At 59.8% G+C, this 14,398-nt stretch overlaps 1 protein-coding gene across 1 annotated transcript in view; it reads right to left on the bottom strand.

Moving 5' to 3' along the window:
• The window catches only part of ADAMTS13 (ADAM metallopeptidase with thrombospondin type 1 motif 13), a 32,083-nt gene extending 17,841 nt beyond the window's left edge, over positions 1-14,242 (bottom strand). The window contains 15 exon segments of the mRNA XM_061199623.1: positions 1,342-1,405; positions 1,518-1,669; positions 3,066-3,170; positions 3,953-4,115; positions 4,728-4,868; positions 6,234-6,380; positions 6,502-6,626; positions 6,899-6,982; positions 8,924-9,099; positions 12,721-12,787; positions 13,150-13,272; positions 13,275-13,409; positions 13,411-13,462; positions 14,191-14,203; positions 14,206-14,242. Coding sequence (XP_061055606.1) covers positions 1,342-1,405; positions 1,518-1,669; positions 3,066-3,170; positions 3,953-4,115; positions 4,728-4,868; positions 6,234-6,380; positions 6,502-6,626; positions 6,899-6,982; positions 8,924-9,099; positions 12,721-12,787; positions 13,150-13,272; positions 13,275-13,409; positions 13,411-13,462; positions 14,191-14,203; positions 14,206-14,242 — 1,584 coding nt within the window.
• Between the last annotated feature and the right edge of the window lie 156 nt (positions 14,243-14,398).

Here is a 14,398-nt window from a genome sequence, read left to right as displayed (position 1 = left end):
AGCAGCACTATTCCCAACAACCAAAGATGGAAACAGCCCCAATGTGCGGACAAATGGACAATGGATGAACAGATGAGCGAAATGTGGTCCATCCATCCAGTGGAATACTATTCAGCCATAAAAAGGAGTGAAGTTCTGGGTGGGAGGGAGGTCCAAGAGGGAGGGGATATATGTACACGTATAGTTGATTCACTTTGCTGTACAGCAGAAACTAACACGACATTGTAAAGCAACCATACCCCAATAAAAAAATTTAAAAATATAAGAAAAAAAGAATAGGGACTTCCCTGGTGGTGCAGTGGTTAAGAATCCGCCTGCCAATGCAGGGGACACGGGTTCGAGCCCTGGTCCGGGAAGATCCCACATGCCGTGGAGCAACTAAGCCCGTGCGCCACAACTACTGAGTCTGTGCTCTAGAGCCTGCGAGCCACAACTACTGAAGCCCACGAGCCACAACTACTGAAGCCCGTGTGCCTAGAGCCCGTGCTCTGCAACAAGAGAAGCCACCGCAATGAGAAGCCCATGCACCGTGGCGAAGAGTAGCCCCTGCTCACCACAACTAGAGGAAGCCCGCGCACAGCAACAAAGACCCAACGCAACCAAAGATAAATAAATAAAATAAATAAATTTATAAAAAATAAATAAAAAAGAAGAATAAACTGTAAAGAAAAGAAAAAGGAGTGAAGTTCTGATACACGGTACATGGCTGAACCTTGAAAACAACACGGTGAGTGAAAGAAGCCAGATGCAAAAAGTCACATATTGTATGATTCCACTTATATGAAATGTCCAGCGTAGGTAAATCCACAGAGATAGAAAGTAGACTGGTGGTTGGCAGGGGCTGGGGAGAGGGGGCATGGGAGTGACTGCTTAATGGGCCTGGGGTTTTACTTTGGGGTGATGGAAATGGTTTGGAACTAGATGGGGGTGGTGGTTGCATGATACTGTGAACGTACTACATGCTACCGAACTACACAATTTCAAATGGTTGATTTCATGCTAGGTGAAATTCACCTGAACTTATAACTAAAAGAATCGCCCATGCTCTGGCGGTAGTGGACTTGGCTGCCGGGGAGGAGGGTTGTTCTCAGCGCAGAAACGGGCAGCCCTGCAGGACAGTGGCATCCAGGGAGGGAGGGGGACACTTCAGGGCGGCTGCTTTCAGTGGTGGGACCGTCCTGGAGAATGCACAGTGGTCCCAGGGCAGGTATTAATAGCACCACCTTCACTCTCAAAACGCCCTGTGTGAACCACAAATTACAGCCGCCCTGGCCCTCGGGCTCCTCTGGACCCAGTGCTGCCAACGGCCCCCCCTCACCCTGCCCCGGGAAGCAGGCCTACCTGGCGGTTGCACATCGTGGCCTGCAGGTCGGCACCTACGCACGCACGCCCCCCAAAGGCAGGTCTGAAAAGGCCCCGGAGACATGGGTGAGAGGTGAGGTGACCCCTCGCCCCCCGCCAGGGAATGTGGAGCAGCCACCTCCCCGACCCACGGAACAGCGCCCTCCACGCGGCACCTGGGGTTGCTGCACTGCCGTCTCCTGGTGACCACACCTCCTCCGCAGGAGCGGGAGCAAGGACTGGCCGGACCCCAGCTAGACCAGTGCCCATGCACCGCCCCCACGGGGGCCAGCTCCGCCAGAGAGCGGCACTGACCCTTGGAGCACCACTGCAAGAGAAGGACGGCACCACGTTCCACACCCAGGGCATCCCACACCCACAGGACCCCACACCCAGGGCATCCCACACCCACAGGTACCCCACACCCAGGGCATCCCACACCCACAGGTACCCCACACCCAGGGCATCCCACACCCACAGGACCCCACACCCAGGGCATCCCACACCCACAGGTACCCCACACCCAGGGCATCCCACACCCACAGGTACCCCACACCCAGGGCATCCCACACCCACAGGACCCCACACCCAGGGCATCCCACACCCACAGGACCCCACACCCAGGGCATCCCACACCCACAGGACCCCACACCCAGGGCATCCCACACCCACAGGACCCCACACCCAGGGCATCCCACACCCACAGGGACCCCACACCCAGGGCATCCCACACCCACAGGTACCCCACACCCAGGGCATCCCACACCCACAGGTACCCCACACCCAGGGCATCCCACACCCACAGGTACCCCACACCCAGGGCATCCCACACCCACAGGTACCCCACACCCAGGGCATCCCACACCCACAGGACCCCACACCCAGGGCATCCCACACCCACAGGTACCCCACACCCAGGGCATCCCACACCCACAGGTACCCCACACCCAGGGCATCCCACACCCACAGGTACCCCACACCCAGGGCATCCCACACCCACAGGACCCCACACCCAGGGCATCCCACACCCACAGGACCCCACACCCAGGGCATCCCACACCCACAGGTACACCCACACACACACACGCGCGCACACACGCACTGGACCCCCATCCTGCTTTGGAGCCAGTGCTAAACAGAAGAGGGCCGAGCCCCTCCCACAGGACAGGAACCGGAGGAAGGGCGGGCCATGGAAGGCAGAGGGGGGGCAGGGGCACTGGACCGGGCGCAGGACGCCAGGTGGCCGCTGCAGGCTGGCAGGGGGCGGGGGGGTGGTCACGCAGTCACGGGAAAACTTTGCCTCCTCTGGGTGGCGGGCGACTACCCAATCCCTGTCTCCAGGCCGCCACACCGGGCCCCGGATGGCTGTCCCTCAAGCGCCCGCTCTCTCTGAAACAGCGAGGAGGTTGACGGGCCGGGCCACATGCCCCGCCCGCCCGGGCAGAGTCAGGCGCAAGCCTTGGCTGTTAGCTGTTATGAACCGCCTGCAGAGGGCACGGTGAGCACTGTGTGCACGCGGGCATCCTGCTGCCCACCTGTCCTGACGGGGACCCAGAACAGGTCCAGGGCCCTACGCCCCCGCTTACTGAGGTCCTCCTGTCTCCCACCCCAGGGTGAGGGCTGCAGGCCGCAGGTCTGCGTGAGCGTGTGTGAGCGCACGCACACACGCACACACACACACACACACACACACGCTCACACGCTCCTTCACTCCCCACTCTGACCTTCCCCACGCCACACTCTGTCCCATCCAGGAGAGGAATAAGGAGGCGGCTACAGCTGCTTTGGTCCAGGGGGTCCGTGTGGCAGGAGAGAGCCTGGCACATGTCCTAAGAGGGGAGACAGATGGCCAGCTGAGGGGCCACCAGGGCCTGCAGGGTCAGTGTCCAGCCATCACTGTCCCTCGCAGACCACAGGACACAGTGACACAGCCGGCTCCCTGGGCAGTGGTGGGTGGAGAGGACAGCCGTGGAGGACTCCTCCACCAGGAACAGGGGCAGTGACCAGGGCCCACAAAAACGTTTTCATTTCTTTTAAAATCAGAAGAAAAAAGATGATCTTTTAGATCAGAGAGAACGTTCTAATATATAATATTAACACTGTATTTATAACAACACACGTAAAACTCTGTATTTCATGAAAACACTAAGATATAATCCTTATTGTTTTACAAGGGGGAAAGGGCTCACCAAGGCAAAAGGTCCTGCAAGTGCTGTGCGGTCCTGGGAAGGGAGTCTGTCTTTGGGGTGCCTGCCCCCCTTCACCTCCCCTCCCACTGCCAGCTCCCACTCCGGCTGTAGGGTTCAGCTCGGAGGTCACTTCCTCTGGGAAGCCTTCCAGCCCCCATTGGGTGGGAAGCCCTCGGTAACTGCCTACGTAGGATCAAGGTCCATGGGCTCGGGGGCCCTATCAGGACCAGCTCTACCTAATTTGTGGGGCCTCATCAAGAGGAAAACGTGGGGACCCTTGTTCAAAAATTGAGAATCTCGAGAGGCACCTGACAGTCTGGGCCAGTGGGGTCTCACAGTGCGCAGGGGGCAGGAGCGGGCAGAGGGAGGCGCAGATGCGGAGGGGCGGGGTGGCGGTGCGCATCACCCACTGCTGGACTCACTAGGTGCTCCCTGCGGAAGGTGCAGGCGACCGCCGTCGGGCCGAAGGCGACGCGGCACTGCTCGTCGGCGCCGTAGTACAGGCCGGGGTGCGCCTCGGGAGGGCGCCCGGCCGGCTGGGACTGCGGCCCCGGCGGGTCCCACACGCAGCGCGCCCGTCCTGCGCTGCGACAAGGCCGCAGCTCAGGCGCGGGGCGGACACCAGGTGGGCGCGGGATGGAGGAGTGGGCGCGGGAAGCGGGGGCGTTTAAAGCGGCGGGTTCGGGTGGGCGAGGACGGGAGTTCTCAGCCCGTGTGCCCCACCAAGAGCTGACCCTGGGCTAGGACAAGGCTCGAGCCTAGGGGAGGGGAGGGGATGCAAGGGCAGATGCAGGGGGCGGGGGAGGTTGGCGAAGTGGGTCTGCGAAGGGATGGAAGTGGACAGGGGAGAACTGAGGGGTGGGCGCAGGAGTGGGACGCGATGGAAAGAAGGAGGGAGGTGGCGCGTGGGCGGGATGGGAGTGGCCAGAGGGATGGGCTGGCGGGGGCGGGGTGGGGGGAGAGATGTAGGGGTGGATGCCGGGAGGAGGTGAGGGCTGGAGGGGTGGGCAGAGGCGGGATGTAGGAGTGTCTCCTGAGACGTGCTGGGAGCCCGTGGAGAGGTGGGCGCGGGGACGCCACGGAAGTGGGCACAGGGTGGAGGGCAGATGCAGGGGTGGGTCCGGGGACGGGCAGGAGGGGGGCTCGCGAAGCGGAGATGGGGGCGTAGGGAGGGGCGGTGCTGGGGGGTGCAGCTACCTGAGCAGGCCCAGCAGCTGCCGGCGGCTGCAGGGGGACCACGCCGGGCCCCCGCGGGCGGGCGCGGCGCCGTCGGAAGCCATCACGTGGCCGCTGGGCCCGCAGCCGCTGCCCGGCGCGCCGTCGTGCTCCAGGCCGAAGCTGCGGAGGCGGCGGCGCTGAGGCCGGCGGTGGCCAGGGTCCCCCCACCCCCGCAGGGGTCGCCCCGGCCCCGCCACCACCTAACCCGGCGGTGGGCCGCGTCGCGCGGGCGCCCAGCCTCAGTTTCCTGCGCGAGGGAGCGCTGAGCCCGCCCGGTGGCTCCCGCCTCTTTGGCAAATACATATCAAAAGGCTTTAAAAATGTGCAGGCCAAACTCATCCACGGTGTTTTGAGCGTGGGAGGCCATGGCTCGAGGGCCTTTGGGGCCCTGCTGCTGACGGCTTTCTTGACATGGGGGCGGCTCGGTGTGTAAACGCACCGACTGACTGTGTACTGGTGAAGTGAAAAGGTCGGACCTCTGGCCAATGTCTCTGCTCCCAGTGGAAGGCAATGGTTTTCAATCCCTTTTTTTCCTCCAAACAAGATAGATGGAGGAATTGTGATGGGTGGTGGGTCAGATGGGTGAGAGGTCAGACGGAGGTGCAGAGCTGAGAGCGAAGGTGCAGAGCTGAGAGCGAAGGTGCGCAGCCGTGGGCTGCTGTGGGGATAGGAGCCCCAGCCTTGTCCGTGGAGGTGGGTGTGGGAACCCCTCAGCACTCTCGGGGGGGCCGAAAGGTCTGCGGGTGGGAGGGGGGCTGGCGGGCAAGGAAGTTAGACACCCACTTTTCACTTTAGGAGTCTCTGTACTCTGAATTTTTACAGCAAGCAGGTATACACTTTCATAATTAAAAGGCTAAAAATCAAAAAGGAAAGAAACCCTCCACTCCGGGTGAATAATACATAGGAGCACAGATGTGCCCGCAGAATGAATAGCAGTCGTATCAGGAAAAGTCTGGAAACAACCTAAATATCTAACAAGAGGGGATGAATTAAGTAAATTATGGTGCGTACAAAAAAACCAATATATGCTGTAAGAGAATGTTTGGGAGAAATGTTTGGGATATATTGTCACATAAAAAAGCAGTTAACCAATATACAGCATAATCCCAAATTTACAAATAAAAAATTATGTGTGTGTATGTAAAGAAAAGATGGATGTTTTCTCTAAGTGGTGGGATTTGGGATAATTTTTGCAGCCTGCTTTTTCTTTACCTGCATTTCCTACAAAAATTACTTTTTAACTCCTAAGTTTGTTTTGCTTGTATTTTGAAAAAAAATTTTTTTTTCTTTTAATCCTTCGGTAATGAAGAAATATCAGATTTCCCAGCCCTTGCCCCCGCCCACCCTCCCTAGTCCATTGGGGTCAAGAGTACAGGTTTCTCCAGCTGGCTCTTCTAGGGACCACTGCCAGCCATGACATCCCCTCCTGGGGGCCCAGGTCACGTCCTTGTCCGGAGCTTGAGGACAGGGGTTGGGGCCTCTTACCTGTGCCCAATCTCATGGGCGATGGTGACCCCCAGATCGAAGCCGGTATCCTCAGTGATAAGGCAGCTCCAGGAGGAGGAGCAGACGCCACCCAGCTGGGTGACCCCCCGAACCTGCCGGTTACCATCAGGCAATTCCAGGTCAAACCTCAGGAAGAGAGAACAGATAACTGGGCAGTGCTGAGGTGCCTGCCCACCGCCGGGCTACCTTTGCAGAGAGTGGGAGCAGCTCCCCGGCAGGCTGGCACGCCAGTGGGGAGCTCGGCTACCTGGTGATGTAGAGGACCAGGTCGGCATGGCCGGGATCCGTGTCATCCTCAGGGTTGACCGTCCTGCTCCACTCACAGACGCTCAGCAGTGATGCGGTGATGTTGGCTGTGATATTCGGAGCATCCTGAGGGACCAGTAACAGAGCGCACATGTAGGGGATCCACCCCAAGCAGGGCGCGGACCACCGCTGCCATCTCAGTCCTCGTAACAACCCTATTACTGTCCCATGTTACAGATGAGGAGACTGAGGCTCAGCAGTGCCGCGTGCCAGGGCAGAGCTGGAATTCAGGTCCAGGCCTGGCTGGCGGGAAGCCCTGCCATCACCCCCGCTGCTCTGTGCGCATCCGCAGGCAGAAACCGGTTTCCCAGTGACTGGGCGTCCAGCTCAGCGCCTACCTCAGGCTGCGTCAGGATGACCATCTTCACCAGGTGCACTCGGAACTGAGCTCCCAGGGATGGGTCCCTAAGCAGCTCTGACCCCTGTGGAAGGGCAGGCGGGAGAGGCGGTACGTGTGTGCGGGCGCTGCTGACTTCCGGGGGCCCAGGGTGGGGGCGGGGGGGGGGAGTTGCCTGGAGAGGATGCTTCATCAGCAGGGAGGGCACCTGAAATGCTAGTCCTTGGGCCTGGGAGCCAGCCATGGAGATAGTCAGAAGGAAGGTCAGCCAACACAGAGAAACCCCGAAACAATGGGATGCGAGTAACTGCCATTAGTCTAGAACGTTCCTTTCAAACACGGCTTCTCTTGGACTGGATTTACCGTGTCCTGTCTCATCTCTGTCCACCTGCCTGAAACACCTCTCTCTGCTCGCTTAAGCTGCTCATCTCCACGAGGCAGCCCAAGGGCCTCCTCCCCCTCTGTGAGCCCTTTCCTGGGCACCCCAATGAGAAGGCTCCGCCCACCAGGCTCCCAGCTCTCCCAGTACATCTGCCAAGATGCTGATTGTGGTCGACTTGCACTGCGGTTGCTTGCACCAGCTTGGCCTCTAAATGAGACATGGCACCCAGGAGAGAGGACGTGGTGCCACCAGCCTCAGCTGACCTGAGTCTGAACCCAGGCTCTGCCCCTTCCTACCTGTATGCTCAGGATCCTGTTTACTAACCTCAGGACCCCAGTTTCCTCATCTGTAAAATGGAGAGAAAGCCTTCCATGGTTGTTGGCAGACTTAGGAACAGTGCGGCTGGCATGAGGTGGGTGCCCAGTCATGCCACTGGCCATTACCACGACTGGCACCATCTGGGCAGAAGCCAGTCTGCAATCTGCCACCTGACCATCCTTGGCCCTCATAAAACATGTCGAATGACCACAGGGAGTGTGGTTCGATTACCAAATTTCAGCATATTCGAGGTGGGGGGAACCCCCAAAGCTTGAAAACAGTAGCTTTCAAGTGACCTAGAGGGAATATTTTCCACCTCTGGAGTCGGCAGGTGGAAACCCAAGCAGACTTGTCCTGGACTTGAGCCAGCTTTTCCAGGGGTCAGGGCTGCATGGGTGTGGCCTCTGGGACCCAGACTCCCTCCAGGGTGCGAGGCCCAGAGAACACATGGGAAAGGAGAGGTGTCGGAGGGCCTGGGGCTCTGAGATTGGGGGATCTTTTCCTTCTGTCCAGAATAGCTGGGCATACCTGAGGCCGGGGACAAGATGGTACTAAGGACCCCACATTCTAGGATGGCTGCCTGCCCTCCGGGGCCAATTTACCAGGGGGGCAATGCCGGCCCTGCCGCTGCCGGCGGTGGTATTAATCTCCTGACGTTACGGAAACGTACCTGGCCGCCTAGAACACGTGTGTTTGTGTGTGTTTCACATGTGAATGTGCTCGTGGTCGGGCACAGCCCGTCAGACTGAATGTGACCATCAGGTGTTGCAGTCACCTGTTTCTGTGCTGCCTCTTTTTCTCGGAGGTAACAGTTAGTGGGAGCTGTGCTTCCTGCCCCACCACTACCCTTAGAAGCCAAGTGAAGGGGAGGCCTGCGGACATGGGGGTAACCACAAGAAGGGCGCTGGGAGAGCCTGGTGTGGGGCAGCCAGGCTGGCTGCCGGGGCAGTGCTGGCCGACATGCCCATGGATCAAAGGGACGCTGGGGGAGAGGCCAGGGTTGAGGGTCCCCGGGCGAAGGGACCCAAGTAGCAAGAGGCTGGGGGTTGCACTCCCCAGTGGGGTAAGGGAGAAAGAACAGATCACGCCTCTCCCCACCCCAGGGCCCTGAGCCCCAAGTGTGACCCCAGCCTCAGGTTCATACTGAGCTCAACCCCCCAGATAAACCAGCTCACTGACACTCTGCACAAGCCCCGGGTACAGGGCGCTGTGTCCAGAGGCTCCCGAGGACGGGCTGGTTGTGGACAGCCACTGCCCCGCCGGACTCCTGAGCCCTCGCCCGGGTCAGCGCTGCCCACAGAGCCCGCTCCCCAGGCGAGCACTCACCGTGTTGAGGTTGGTGAGCACGTAGCGCTCCGTGTCCTCCCGGTGAGCCTGGTGGACGTCGGGGCCCACGGCCACCAGCAGCTCCAGGTGCAGGAGGCTCCTGGCAGCCTGTCTCCGGAGGCGAGGGGCGGGAGGACGGCCTGGCGGGGCGGGGGGCAGGGCTGAGAGCCAGGGTCCTAGAGAGCAGGTGAGATGCAGCTTTGACCTCGCGGCCCCCACGGCCAGGCCTCTCCATCACCCTGCGCTCCTGGGCTTGGAGATGCACCGCTTACTGTGGGGATGAGGGAGTGGATGGGCCTGACCCTCGCTTTCTCACAGGGAATGTGGGGAGCCAGAGCGGGCCTGTCTCCCGGCACAGGGAGACTGAGGGAGCGGTTCCTCTTTTTTGTTTTTTAATCACTAACTGGTTAAGCATTTGGTTTATTTATTTGTTTATACATTTATTGAGGCATAGTTGATTTACAATGTTGTGTTAGTTTCAAGTGTACACCAAAGTGATTCAGTTATACATATACGTATATGTCTATTCTTTTTCAGATTCTTTTCCCTTGTAGGTTATTACAAAATCTTTTTTTTTTTTTTTTTTTTCCGCCATGCTGCGCAGCTTGCGGGATTCTAGTTCCCTGCCCGGGGATCGAACCCGCACTCCGTGCATTGGGAGCGCGGAGTCTTAACCACTGGACTGCCAGGGAAGTCCAAGGTTATTACAAAATCTTGAGTATAGTTCCCCGTGCTATACAGTAGGACCTTGTTGGTATCTATTTTATATACAGTAGGGTGTATCTGTTAATCCCAAACTCCTAATTTATTCTTCTCCCCTCCCCCTTTGGTAACCATAAGCTAGTTTTCTATGTTGAGTGGGCAGTTCTGCCCTGGCCCTCCTGCAGCTGGCCCCTCAGCACCCACGTTTTCACGCCCTTAGACACCCACCAGCTCATTTGGGACATCTTGGCCCTCCCAGCTCCTCGGGAGGAAACACTCTCAGAGGGTGAGAGGTCCCAAGCTCTCGCATGTCACTCACGTTGTGACCGTTAGAACTGACAGCTCGGGCAGCTCACAGGAGAGAGGCGGCCGGGTCTTGGGAGGATGGCCGTCTCAGGTGGAGACGTTTCATTCCACCCCTCGGGCCCAGATCCCATTGCTGCCTGGGCATTCGGGGCAGCGCAAGGCCAGGAGACAGCTACTGTGTGGCTTTTATGTCCTTCTGGTCACCCCAAAGCCCCATGCTGGGCGCACACTGGAGTAGGGGGTCACCCCAAGATGGCAAGAAAAGCCCAGGACCACACCCCGCTTGCAGCCGGGCGCAGCCTGGGAAGGCGTGAGCGGGCGTGGTGGCAGCAGAGCCGGCCCCGATCCTGCCCATGCCCTGGAGCCGTCCTGGAGGCCTGCGGCAGCCACTTCCCATCTTTGGGCCTCTGGGTTCCCATCTGCAGCATCGGAACTATCAGGAACCACTGACCTCGGCCCGCCCGAGGCTCCAAGGTGAATGGCTGTTCAGAGGCGGGAGGTCTACCCGTCCACCAAGCAGACGGCCTGGGGCCATGGCCAGTGGCCACGTGTTCTCCTGGCCTGCCCCGTGAGCTGGGCACTCCCCTGCGTGCTAACGAAGGTGGCTGGTGGAGCTGAGCCCAGGCATCAGGAGAGCTGGTCCCTCCCACCGAGCTGTCCTTGACGCAGCTCCGCCCTCCCTCTCCCAGGAGCTGTACCTGGAACCGTGGGTGCCCTGGGGGTGGGCCTGTGGATCAGGTGGGGCTGGGCACCACCCCAGGGAGGCACCAGCTCCCGGTGCCGCCTCCTCAACGGCTGGATATAGAACCTGTCTGCACCCACCAGGATGTCGCCCTCCTGGAGGAGAGAGAGCCGCCTGGTGCACACGGCCCCGTCCCCCATGCAGGGCCATCACAGCACCAGGCATGGACTGGCCCCCTCCAAGGGCTCCTGCCCAAGTCCAAGGTCCGAGAGCCCACCTGTGTGGAACAGCGGGGGAGCCACGCCCTCTGGGGGCTGCGCTCGCTGCCTACCACCTGCTGCCAGGCCCCCCAGCCACGTTTCCAGTCCCCGTCACGCACAAGGCCTCCAGGCCCCAGTCTGCAGGGCCCGGTAAAGATCCCGGTGGGGCCCCACGTGTGCAAGAATGGAGGGGGTCTTGAGGGACTAGCTAGGCCTGCGCTAATGAACAGCACTGCCCGTCACCAGATGGGCCCTGAGTGGCATCTGTTGCAGCCCAGGCTGGGCCTCCTGACCCCGGAACGGGCGGGGAGGGGGGTGGTTATGATATAAATGGCTCTGGCTCATTCAGTGACGCCTTGTGACAACGCGCGACAATCCCCAAAGATACCCAAGACGCTAGTGCTGCTACCTTCACCATTTCTTTCTTTCTTAATCTTTCTTTTTTTTTTTTTCTTTTTGGCCTTGCAGCTTGTGGGATCTTAGTTCCCCGATCGGGGATTGAACCTGGGCCCCCACAGTGAGAGCGTCGAGTCCTAACCACTGGACCACCTGAGAAGTCCCATCAGTGACGACACTGATGTCCAAGGAGTGCCTGGCCCAAGGTCGCCTGTACTAAGGCGCAGAGCTGGAATCTGAGCTCAGAGGTCTGACTGCAAAGCCCACCCTCTTCCCGTTCCCTGTTCCCCAGGCTTGCACCCAGCTCCGCCGCCTGCTAGCTGGGTGGCCTTGGGAAACTCAGCTGGCTTTTCTGAGCCTCCGAGGAACAGGCCCCCATGGCGTCAGAGTCTGGCTAAGGTCTAAGTGGTGTCGCGCTCACGTTTGGCTGTGCAGCGGGGGCTCGGAGGCATCTCTGCCCCACTGGGGTCCCCACGGCACAACCTCCCCCTGCTGCCGGCCTGGGCGCCCACTCACCACACAGCCCGAGAAGAAGGTGAGCCTGGACGCTGCGCCTGGGGGCAGCAGGGCGAGGTCCCCCGTGAGGCAGGGCTGGGGGGCCCCCAGCAGCCGGAGGGAGGCATTGACCACACGCTCGCTGGTGAAGGAGGTGGCGAGGAGGCCCAGAAGAGCCGTCCCAGGGCTGCCAGGGAGCAGCGCGGGGCCCTGCAGGGCAGCCCCCCACGCCCGTCCTCGGCCTCATGCTCGGGCTTACAGACGCAGGTGAGCGGGGCCACGTTGAATCGGGGCGCTACGGAAGATAGGAGGCCCCTCGCTCCCCCCTGCTCGGCCCTCCAGCACAGCTCCCCCTGCCCGCAGCGCGACCCCAGCCATCGCTCTGCGTGCATCTGGCACCGACCACAGAGAAGGCAGGCACGAGTGGGACACCCCTAATTCCCTCCTCCCTGACCACTAGCCTACCCTGCCTCTGGTCCCCACCTACCTTTGGATCACCAATGGCCCTACTCGGAAAGGGGGCTGGCACCATGGAGAAGTCCACAGACACGGCCCACGAGCAACAGGAAAAGGCTTTGGCTGGAGCTTGACCCAGCGCCCTTCTTGTGTCTCACAGAAAAGATAAATGTTTACATCCTGGCCAGAAACTGCAAGAGTTCCTGACAGTCAGTCGGCCCAAAGGGAGGCCCAGAGGTGGAAGAGACCAGCTAATTAGTGCCCGTTCCCTTGAGATACTGAGCAGAATCCCAGGGTCACGACCCCAGCCCGGCCCAGGACACCCAGACCAGTTTTTATCGACTTGGCAGGAAGTAACGGAACTAATTAACGGGGTGACAGCAGCAGCTGACCTCCTCTCAGCTGAGCCACTGAAAAGCCGAGGTCCCTGACCCAAGGGTGAGATGCCCCCTGCAGGCTCTGAGAAACTCCCCTTGCAAGGAAGACGCCAGGACAAGTACCTTCAGAGGCAGCGTCAGGGCCAAAGTAAGCGGTCACTTCCTCTGGCTCCAAAGTCTGAAGAAACTGCTGTGGGAGAAAGAATGAGTGAGGGGAGATGAGGGAGAAGGAGGTGTGGGGGAGAAGCAAGAGAAGGAGCAGGCGGTGGGGGGGGGAGAGGGGGAAGGGGCCCAGGATGGAGAGGGGGCAAGCCACTCACACCGGCGTAGCCGGGTCCGCCCCTCATCAGGTGGGTGGACGGTACCAAGGCCAACTCCCTCTCCAGTGAGCCCACTTCAGCCCCTGAACCCCACGTTCGGATTTCCTCCCACTTGGCCCAAGGGCTGTCGGGCAGCCCCTTCTCCCCCAGGGACCCACCCTCAGCACCCAGCGGAGCCCAGATTCCCAGCTCTCGGGGCTCCCCCAGCACCGCAGCCCTCGGATCCACCCACCTGCCGGAAATCAGGGAGTCCCCAGCAGCCCAGGAGGACGAGGAGCACAGAAATGAGAATTGCCCGCACACATCTCCCCTGGAGGCGAAGCTCACTCATTCTCCCAGGAAGGGAGAGCGCAGTGGTGACTGCAATCTGTCCGGCGTGGAATGCGACAGACCCGCTGGGCTGGACGTTGAGGCTGTGTTTACTCGTGGGCGCTTCCTCCCAGGGCAGGGGCCGAGGGGCTGGGCGGCCTGCAGGCTCCTCCTGCCGCGGCCTGGCCTTGCGCTGGGCTGGGCCTTGGCTCGGAGCACAGCCACCGGTCCTGCGCCTGGGAGCACAGAGCGGGGGGTGGGATTCATCTCCCATCTGTGTGACTGTGGCTCCCGGCTGGCTGAGGCACCATCACACCTGCTTCCTACGGACACCCTGCTTTCCATGACCTGTCCCCGCTCTCCTGTCCTCATTCCCTCCCTCTCAGCTATTGCCTGCGCTGTGCCTGCACCCGACGGCTGCGCACAGAACCAGGACGGTGGCACCAGCGCTCTGCCTGCCTCCCCAGCCGTCCCCACAGTGCTCACAGACCTTTAGCCACCGCCCCCACCCAGCCTGCCTTCCGTTCCTCAAATACGCCCGGTGCTTTGCTGCTCTAGTTTCAGCTCAAATGTCGCCTCCCTCATGGCACCATCTAAGTGGCCCCCCAGGGAGAGGTGTCACATTTAGAAAATAAAAATCAGGACAGCAGTGAAACTGGAATTTCAGGTAAACAATGGATTTTTTTTTTTTTGGTGTTAAGTATGCCCCCCAAATTGCAGCTAATATATGGGACATTTTTATACTAAAAATTATTCTTTATCTGAAATTCCTATTTCTCTGGGCGTCCTGCATTTTGTTGGGTAGCCTTACTCCTCCTCAAGTCCGTACCACAGTATCTCACTTCATCCTCTTCGTTGCAGTTACTACTATGCAAAATTGTTGATTTATCATCTGTATTTCCCTGAAGGCCCCCACGCACGTACAGAGCCTGGGATGGAAGCTTTGGGGAAGTGGAGGCCTCACCTGTGTCGCTGATCCAGAGCCAAGGCATGGTGTGCAAGTGACTTGTTATCATTGTTGTCACACAAAATAATACAGTACAACACTTGTTACAATGCTTATCATTGTTATCGGATGCTGCTGAACTACGGCCCTGGGAAAGCAGGCTGTGCGACCTGGGGTCCTCCCTCCCGTCCCTGGGCCTCAGTTTCCCCGCCGCGTAGGGAAGATG

The sequence above is a fragment of the Eubalaena glacialis genome, chromosome 9, assembly GCF_028564815.1.
Source record: "Eubalaena glacialis isolate mEubGla1 chromosome 9, mEubGla1.1.hap2.+ XY, whole genome shotgun sequence".
Classification (NCBI taxonomy): domain Eukaryota; kingdom Metazoa; phylum Chordata; class Mammalia; order Artiodactyla; family Balaenidae; genus Eubalaena; species Eubalaena glacialis.
The sequence above is the reverse complement of the archived record's forward strand: the minus strand, read 5'-3'. Positions and strand labels throughout refer to the sequence as shown.